The 9,817-nt window shown below is 50.3% G+C and overlaps 1 protein-coding gene across 1 annotated transcript; it reads right to left on the minus strand.

Moving 5' to 3' along the window:
* Window positions 1–559: 559 nt before the first annotated feature.
* LOC102457510 (uncharacterized) lies at window positions 560–9,528 on the minus strand. Its single transcript, XM_006138457.5, has 2 exons — window positions 9,369–9,528; window positions 560–3,594 (listed from the first exon to the last, which is right to left on the minus strand). Exon 2 carries the CDS (start codon window positions 3,571–3,573, stop codon window positions 2,401–2,403), a length of 1,173 nt encoding a protein of 390 aa, XP_006138519.3. The 5' UTR covers window positions 3,574–3,594; window positions 9,369–9,528; the 3' UTR covers window positions 560–2,400.
* Window positions 9,529–9,817: the final 289 nt, after the last annotated feature.

Below are 9,817 nucleotides of genomic sequence, written 5' to 3' on the forward strand. Positions count from 1 at the left end.
GAAGAGAGATTAAAAGGACTTGGACTTTTCAATTTAGCAAAGAGGAGACTAAAGGGGGGGGGGAGGATATGATAGAGGTTTATAAAATCATGACTGGTATGAAAAAGGTGAGTAAGGAAAAGTTATGTACTTGTTCCCACAATATAAGAACTAGGGATCACCAAATGAAATTAATAGGCAGCAGGTTTAAAAAAAACAAAAGGAAGTTTTTCTTCACTCAGCGCACAGTCAACCTGTGGAACTCTTTGCCAGAAGATGTGGAGAAGGCTAAAACTTTAACAGGGTTCAGAAAAGAACTAGATAGATTCCTGGAGGTTAGGTCCATCAATGGCAATTAGCCAGAATGGGTAGGAATGGTGTCCCTAGTCTCTGTTTCTCTGGAGGTGGGTGACAGTGGAGGGATCATTTGAGGATTACCTATTGTGATCCCTCCCTCTGGTAGTGGCCACTGTCAGCAGATAGGATACTGGGCTAGATGGACCTTTGGTCTGACCCAATATGGCTGTTCTTATGTTAGTTGTAGCTGCACAACTGGATTCCTTCACAAATCACAAGAGAATCACCAAATATGAATATTTTATTTGGGTACTTTTCTTTCCAAAACAGGAGCAATTTGGATTAATCAAAAGTAATTTCAAAGACATAGGCTGCTCTACATACTACTGGAACATACATGGCAGAGTTAGCTATTGAAAAAATTAGCTTTCATTTAAAGTGTCTCTGGGGATCTCGTGGCTGTGTAAGTATAATTGGTTCACATCTGAAAAACAGTTATCTTTCTGCATCTGCAGAAAGCCTGAAATAGTAGCTCTGAGATGTAATCCCTTCATATTCTTAGGGGGTTCTATTGGGTTCCGGGGAAGTGAGCGGACAGTTGAAGGCCCTTCCCCTCAGCCTATGGGTGACAAACCACTAAGCTGGTGACTTAAATAAATATGGGGGACAACAAATTAAAAAGCAGGGTCTGCTGTGAAGGTCAAAAAGAGGGAACTTGAAGGAGACACCGAACAGAAAACTCCGGACAGTGCCCACTGTTCATCAAAGGTGCTGAGGGAACCAGTGGATGCTGTTCAGAGGAACTATGCCAGGACAAGTGAACAGAGTGTGTAAAGGAAGTAGGCCCCACAGCCGCAGAATGCTCCCTCAGCCAACTCTCTCTCCATGGTGTTATAGATGGCCATTTTGTGGGGCCATGGGTGGGGTGAGTGTAAATGGTAAGTCGAGGGCAGAAGTGCAGCCAAAAGCATAAAAGTAGGAGGAGGGGGAAAAGTGTCTGCAATGTGGGACAGTTACGGTATGCATGCACCAGGGTCTCACAAAAGGCTGCAAAAAGGACAGGCATTGGAATGGGGTGGGCAGGATGAACCACATCAGTCACACATCTGTGCTTATGATTCACATTTTCATGGGTGAGAGGTGGACTCCAAATCTGCAAACATTTTAAATGTAAGCAGTTAATGAGTTAATTGTTTTAACAGGCTATGGGAAAGAAGTTGTGAGGGAAGATACAGAAAGGGCAAGAGAAGAAACAACAGCCCATCTAAAGCAGAACACATTATCCCTTTGTGCGATGCTGAACTGACAATAGGGCCCATAAATTACAAGTTCAGCTACCCCATACTTTTTGTTTGATCTTTGGCAAACTTGCCACTGACAGCAGCAAGGACTGGTGAACTAAAATTCAAGTTTGGTTCTGAATTTACAGCCCAGATCATTAACTGGAATCTAGCTCTGCCTTCCCCAACAACCTTGAGCTATACAGTTTTATTTTAACTATGTTGGTCCTAAAATGAGAGAGATGCAAAATGGGTGAGATTACTTCACCCACCTTCTATCTGTAAACCCTGAACTAGACCATTTCACAGACAGATCCGCTTAATTCCCCAGAGACAGGATAATTTGCAGCAGCTGCCAGGCACTGGAACATGTTCAGAGAGGACAGTAATAGATAGAATAGTGAATCTGTCTGCACAAAAACGGTATCAATTTGGTCCCAGAGCACTAAAAGCTAAGGACTGGAACAGAACCATCAAATCATTCCATGCCTCCACTCCTCTAGGAGACAATGGCAGATACAATCCTTGCCCCATGGAGCTTACAATCTAAATAGGAAGGAAGAATCCAGTTTCAAGCAATATCTATATTACAGCTGCTGCTGCTGCTGTACCGGAGATGCTTCCTGCATTGAGCATTAACTAGCTCATTAGAAGACATAACTACATAAGGCACAAAACTAGCTAGTTAGATCTAATTTTTAGATGTAAACCATGCCACAGCAGGCATATTCTGGTTCCTGTAGTTCTGCTAGGGCAGAACCAGAGATAGCTCATTAAACATCTATCATAGCATCTAGGGGAGACAGAAATCATGGTGGGGAAGTGGCCAGATGTTCCCATTACTTTATTCTTCCTTAGCCCAAACTGAGTCGCTTCTCTTCTCTTCCAGGTGGGGAATCACAGCCTCTGTGTAGAACTTCTCCAGCTTGGGCTCAGTTTTCCCCCAGAACTCTGCATCAAAGTCCACTGAAGTGATGACTGTATCTTTGTTGGTGTGAACCACAAAATCAGCCTTCTCAAAGCCTGTTGTTGCCATTTGGCACTGAACTTGAGTGTAGTAGGGATGATCTTTCTTCAAGGAGTAGGACTCGCCATGCACTTCCAGGCAGAAGGCTTTGTCCTTACAGGCCTCTTTCACTGTCTTGTCTTTGTGCTTGTAGGGACACTTGACCTCCAGTAGTCCCAGTGGCTTCCCTGTGTCTGCTTCTCTGACAATTCCATCTGGGCTGGCTGCAAGCCACTCCTTCCCTTGGTGAATGAAGAGGCCACACTCCTCCACCTTCACAGCCCTACCCGCCTTCCTCGACTGGAGCTCCTCATATGCCTTCACTGCCTTCTTCTCATTTCTGGTGCCCCAGGACATGGCAGGTGTCTGCACATTGGAACCAGAACTCACCACGGCCTTGAGGTAAGACTGGGGCACCTCTGAGCTCTTGCCGTTGACAAACTTGCTGTTCGCAATCCTGGGTGCGACTGAAGCTGTGATACGGTTTTCCCGCCACTCATGCCACTTGGGATTATCCCTCTGACCCCGGGTTTCTCTTTCCACCTTCGCCACATCTTCACTTGTCAGAAGGGAGGAGAATTTGCTTGTTTTGCCCTTGGCAGTGGTATTGGCCTGAGAGTAGCTGGACTGACTCCCTCCCAGGTAGGGGTCAGCCCTGGCAGGTGTTTTAACTGCTGTGGAACGTGGTTGCCCACTACTTGTCACTGAGGGGTTCTTAACTGTTGCTCTGTAGCTTATCTTGGTGTCTCCTTGATCACTGCCATGTGCTGCAGTGACTCTTGTTTGCCTTGTTCCTCTGGCAGTGGTGCTGCTGGCTGGCTTGTCTGGCTGTGCCCTGCTGGTGTCTGTGCTCCCAGAAGGCTGAGCACTCTTAGGTCGGCTGGCTGTGGGTGTCCTCTTGGTCTGGGTAGAGGAGGCAGAGGAATGGGGTGCTGCTGGGGTGGCTTTAGGCACAGTTGCAGCCTGGCGAGGTGAGGCTGTGCTGTCAGGGTTTTTCCTGGGTCTTCCCATTGTTCAGTGTCAGGTGTCACACTGCGTGGGCACAAGAGAAAGGTGAATCATAGAATACTAGGACTGGAAAGGACCTTGAGAAGTCATCGAGTCCAGGCCCCTGCCCTCATGGCAGGACCAAGTACTGACTAGACCATCCCTGATAGACATTTATCTAACCTACTCTTAAATATCTCCAGAGATGGAGATTCCACAACCTCCCTGGGCAATTTATTCCAGTGTTAGAGCACCCTGACAGTTAGGAACTTTTTCCTCATGTCCAACCTCAACCTCACTTGCTGCAGTTTAAGCCCATTGCTTCTTGTTCTACCCTCAGGGGCCAAGACGAACAAGTTTTCTCCCTCCTCCTCATGACACCCTTTTAGATACCTGAAAACTGCTATCATGTTCCCCCTCAATCTTCTCTTTTCTAAACTAAACAAACCCAATTCTTTCAGCCTTCCTTCCTAGGTCAAGTTCTCTAGACCTTTAATCATTCTTGTTGCTCTTCTCTGGTCCCTCTCCAATTTCTCCACATCTTTCTTGAAATGCGGTGCCCAGAACTGGACACAATACTCCAACTAAGGCCTAACTAGCGCAGAGTAGAGCAGAAGAATGACTTCTCGTGTCTTGCTCACAACACACCTGCTAATGTGTCCCAGAATCATGTTTGCTTTTTTTGCAACACGCATTGCACTGTTGACTCATATTTAGCTGGTGGTCCACTATAACTCCTAGATCCCTTTCTGCCATACTCCTTCCTAGACAGTCGCTTCCCATTCTGTATGCGTTCCCATTCTGTATGCGTGAAACTGATTGTTCCTTCCTAAGTGGAGCACTTTGCATTTGTCTTTATTAAACTTCATCCTGTTTGCCTCAGACCATTTCTACAATTTGTCCAGATCATTTTGAATTATGACCCTATCCTCCAAAGCAGTCACAACCCCTCCCAGCTTGGTATCATCTGCAGACTAAATAAGCATACTTTCTATGTCAATATCTAAATCGTTGATGAAGATATTGAACAGAGCCGGTCCCAAAACAGACCCTGCAGAACCCCACTTGTTATACCTTTCCAGCAGGATTGAGAACCACTAATAACATGAATGGTGGAATGTACATCCCCAGCATAGTTCTCCCTAAGCTGTGTGGCCGAGTAGCTTCTCATTAAGCTGTGCATAGGGACTCAGGGCTGTAGCGGGGAGAGATCTCTTTCCAAAACACTGAAACTGCTGCAGCTGGCAGAAAGGAGCCCCGCCCTGTTGGCCCCAGCACTAAGCTGCTGCGGCCAGCAAAGGGGAGCTCCTCTTCACTGGCCACAGCACTGAACTGCTGCAGTCGGCAAAGGGAAGCCCCTCTCCATTGGCCCCAGCACAGAGCTTCCCAGGTAAGCCCAAGACCCGAACCTCTGCCCCACCTTCAGCCATCCGTCCGCCAGCTCTGAGCACCCTCCTCGACCTAAAGGCATCAGCCCTGGCTCTACCCCAAAGTCTACAGCCCAGAACCTGTACCCCCTCCTGCACTTCAATCCCCATCTCAGAGTCCCTCCCTAAACCTGAAGCCCCTCTCTACCACCCCAAACCCCTCATTTCTAGCCCAAGACTTGCACTCCCAGCTAGTGATGTTAGTGTGTAGTTGTTTGCATGATTAACCGATAACTGTGTGTAGAGAATCAGCAAGCATAGTGCTTTGGCCGCATGACAGAGTGTCCCAAGGACGAAACCAAGCAAGAGTCCTGAGCCAACAATAACAACATCTGCCTAAGTCAATGACCTTCGAGAATGCTGTTTTTGTGACTGGGAAAAAGCAGTTTGGGAAAAAGCAGTTTGTAAACTTTTAAGGGTATAAAGGTAGTTGTAATCTTTCAATAAAATGATTTCGTGCTTGCACCGGCCGGAGTCCGTGCCTTCATACACCACACCGTGGACTCATCAGTTAAACCTAACCATTACATGCCCCCACCTCCCCTTGGTGCATGAGCCAGTGCCCATGGGGAGCCAGCTTTTAAGCCTGCTTCCCATGGGCACTGGTTCTCAGAAAGCTGCCTGCCCCACCCTCTGCTGCCCCCCATAGAAGCAGCAGCGCAGGGAAGAGGGCAGGTGGGAGCTGGTCCCCACAAGCACTGGCTCCCACAGAACCGCCTGCTGCCCCATGCTGCCTCTGATAGAGAGGCAACAGCTTGGAGGGTGAGGGGCCAGGAAGGAGGCAGTACATACAGGAAGCCAGCTTTCATGCCAGTTTCCTGCACCTACAGGCTCCTGCAGAGCCCTCAAGCCCCTGCTGCCTCTGTATCACAGGCGGCAGGGCAGGCAGAAGTCAATAGGTATGGGGAGCCAGCTTTTAAGCTGGTTCTACACACATGCTGGCTCCCATGGAGCTGCCTGCCCTCCCTTCTTGCAGTGTGGAGGGGAGGTGGGAGCCGGTGCTTGGGGGAGCCAGCTGAAAAGAGCTGCCCACCCCCCCACCTTATAGAGAAGCAGCAGCAGCATGGAGGGGAGGAGGGAGGTGGAAGACAGTACATAGAGACACCTGCTCCCACTGCATGTAAACATGTAACCACTGAAAAAAATGCAGCAGTTACATGTTTATCAAAAAATATATTTACTAACATTGCTACTATCAGCCAGAGCCCTTGGACCCCAACCCTCTATCCCAGCCCTGAGCTTCTCAACCCCAGCCTCACCCTAAAGCCCACACCCTCAGTCAGAGCCCTCACATGTCTGTATTCCAACCTTCTGCCCCAACCCTGAACCCCCTCACACACTCAGAACCCTTCGGCCCCACCCCCACAACATGAATGTTATGTGCACCAATATGAAGGTGATGTGTCGCACGTGACCTCCGTGTTGCACATCATATCCACATTGGTGCACATAAGAAAAAATTTTCCACTCAGGGGTGGACAAAATTAGAGGGAACGCTGATCCCCAGACCATCTCAATTTCCTGACTCTGACCAGGGCTTCTATGCTTGAGGCTTCAGGAGGGTTACATCCCATGTAGACCTGATTCCCTGCTGCGCTCAGCAAGAGTTTGTCTGTATTTCCATGTTAAGCTGCTATGATGCCTTTGTCCCTGTGCATTTCCCTTCCTCAGGTTGTGGTATCTGCCAAGTGAGTCAGGGGTAAGGAGCATGCAAATACATCAGTACACCACCCTTTCTTTACCCCTCATCTTTAGGGCAGTATGATGTCTGACTTCCCTGCAGCCAGCTGGTTCTTGTGTCCTGCAACTCCATAATGTGCATGGCTCTGACCCAGTGAAGCCAGCTCAGACCTGAAATGGAGCTGACCCAGAGAGCGTTCAGAGAAGGGCTGGGTATCAAGCGAGGGCTGCAGCTGTGATGGACAGGAGGGGATGTAATGTAATAATAACTGAGAGATGTCTGAGTCATTAGGAATCCCATTTTGTTTTGTGACACTATTTGTGAATATAACTTTGATTAAATTAGAGCATCTGTTTTTTAGCACAGTCTTGACACCTAGTGGACAGACTATATCTGAAAAGCTGAGAGAGCAATGACGGCCATCAACACTGACTGACTCACTCTTCAGTACTGGAACAATAATTTTTTCTACTGATAGGGCCACTGATTGACTCTCTCTCTACTCAGAACTTGAGGGGTGGGGGCTGAAGTCTGGACCTTCCTTCAGCTTGCAGCACGCATGAGGAAAGAGGGAAGAGACCGTCTGTTTTATATGAGGTGCTTCTCTAAGCAAGCAAGGCCATTCTGTTGCCAGCCTAAGGACTCAGACCCACTCCAGGAGACACAGGTGGTAAGATCAGACAAATGGATAGGATATTGTGTTCGGAAGTTTGTTTTCCACAGATCTGTACTTCTTTGGTGCTTTGAAAGAGTAAAGTATTTGTGCTTAAAAGTAATTCCTTTCCTAAGCTTGTTTTCACTGCCTAGTGCGACATTGACCCTGAAGGGTTTAACTAGAAAATCAGAGCTCCCACAGCCTAAAGTAACAGATCCACAGACAAATGCCCTGTCTCCTCCTGTGTTTGCCTCTCTCTGATAGGCCCACTTGCTACATGACTCTTCAGAAATGAGTGCTCTGGGATTTCACTTCCCTTTTCGTCAGGAAAAGTTAAGACCAGACAAGACTCCCTTTCAGAAAACATGCCCTAGCTTGCCTCTTTCATGCTCAGGAACCTTTGATTTGGAAGGACTCAGTCAGTTTCACCAGTTCTGGGACTGAGGGTAACCTTAAGTGGTGGCATGAACACTCTTGACATTCGTAATAATGAACTCCAAGAAAAACTGTAATTAAAGAACTGGAAAAAAGTGCAACCACTATTTTGCCATATACTGGATCCCCCTGAGTAACTCTCCAGTTTAGTCACTCGGTTGGGCTTTTGGATGCCCGTGTCATTTTGCAAACAGGGCCAGCTGTTTATTTTATGATAATCTTTAGAATGGTGAAATTTTCTTGGGATCCACTCTTTATAGCTCTAAAACTGGCATCCCCTCCATGTTTCTCTCACTAGTCCCATCCTTCTTTCCAAGTGCATTGGTAGGAGCATAACATTCCAGTAACACATGATAGTCCATTATGCCAACAAGTCCAGGCATATCTGTCAGGATGACTTGAACTGCTATAGTTTTCATCCATTGTGAGATGGAAGGGGGGTTACTTATACTTCACTTCGCAGTTACAATTCAGAATATCCGAATACGATTTTTTCATGATTACAGTCTACCAACCCATCCTCCATAGACTCCTCAAAACAAGTCCCTGTTAAAGTGAAACTCTTTCCCTTCTAGAAATACAGCCCCCAAACTGGCTCGTTTTTAAGGCTGTGCACATTGGTTGGTTGGTAGAGGTTTGCCCAGTTATCTGTGGGTTTCAGTAAATTACTTTCTATCCCTGAAGAATAGCGGGGTTATAGTAATCAGTTAAGGTTCATTTTTGGCTGAGCACCATTCCTGTCTGTGAATTATAATTCAAAAAGTGCTAGACCCAGACATCTGTAGTATCCTCCCAGCATACTCCCTCCCCCTCCCCTCCTCGCGGGGGATGGGAACCCAGTCCCTATCTCGCCCCCCCGAGCATGCCCCCCCAGCGAGAACCTAGTCCATACCTCATCCCCCAAGCGGAGAACCCAGGCTCAACCTCGCCCCCCCAGCTTGCCGCCCCCCCAGCTTGCCTCCCCCCGCATGTCCCCCCCCCGGCGAAGAACCCAGCTCGTACCTCCCCCGCATGTCCCCCCGGCGGAGAACCCAGTTCGTGCCTCCCCCCGGCGGAGAACCCAGTTCGTACCTCCCCTCCCGCATGCCCCCCCGGCGAAGATCCCAGTTCGTACCCCCCCCGCATGCCCCCCCGGCGAAGAACCCAGTTCGTACCCCCCCCGCATGCCCCCCCCCGGCGAAGAACCCAGTTCGTACCCCCCCCGCATGCCCCCCCCCCCGGCGAAGAACCCAGTTCGTACCCCCCCCCGCATGCCCCCCCCCGGCGAAGAACCCAGTTCGTACCCCCCCCCGCATGTCCCCCCCGGCGAAGATCCCAGTTCGTACCCCCCCCCCGCATGTCCCCCCCGGCGAAGATCCCAGTTCGTACCCCCCCCCCCGCATGTCCCCCCCCGGCGAAGATCCCAGTTCGTACCCTCCCGCATGCCCCCCCCCCGGCGGAGAACCCAGTTCGTACCTCCCCTCCCGCATGCCCCCCCCGGCGAAGAACCCAGTTCGTACCCCCCCCGCATGTCCCCCCCGGCGAAGATCCCAGCTCGTACCTCCCCCCCCCCCCGCATGCCCCCCGGCGGAGACCCCAGTCCGCCGCGTAGCCCCGGGACTGCCCCGCGACACTTCCTTACCCGCAGTCGGCAGGTTGTGCAGAGATTGCTGGCTCCGCTCCGGGCCCGTTCCTGCCTTAGCGATGGGCGGGACGAGGCGGGGCCATGGCCTGGGCGGGCTGGCAGAGAGAAGAGCGGCGGAAATGCAAGGTCGGGGATGGGAGGGGCTGTAGCACACTCAAGGTGGGGTGGGAGCCTGGGGCACAGGAGCGGGGCGGGGTTTGGGAGGAGGGGCCATGGCACAGGGAAGGGGAAGTCGGGAGGAGGAGGGGCCATGGCACAGGGAGGGGAGTGTTGAGTGAGGGAGGGGCCATGGCACAGGGAGAGAGTGGGTGAGGGAGGGGCCATGGCACAGGGAGGGGAGGGTCGGATGAGGGAGGGGCCATAGCACAGGGAGGGGAGGGTCGGATGAGGGAGGGGCCATGGCACAGGGAGAGAGTGGGTGAGGGAGGGGAGTGTTGAGTGAGGGA

This window comes from Pelodiscus sinensis, chromosome 10 (assembly GCF_052426305.1).
Source record: "Pelodiscus sinensis isolate ZL-2025 chromosome 10, ASM5242630v1, whole genome shotgun sequence".
Classification (NCBI taxonomy): domain Eukaryota; kingdom Metazoa; phylum Chordata; order Testudines; family Trionychidae; genus Pelodiscus; species Pelodiscus sinensis.

Coding starts and splice junctions, on each gene's coding strand:
- LOC102457510 (XM_006138457.5), bottom strand. CDS start 3,573: ATGGGAAGACCCAGGAAAAACCCTGACAGCACAGCCTCACCTCGCCAG.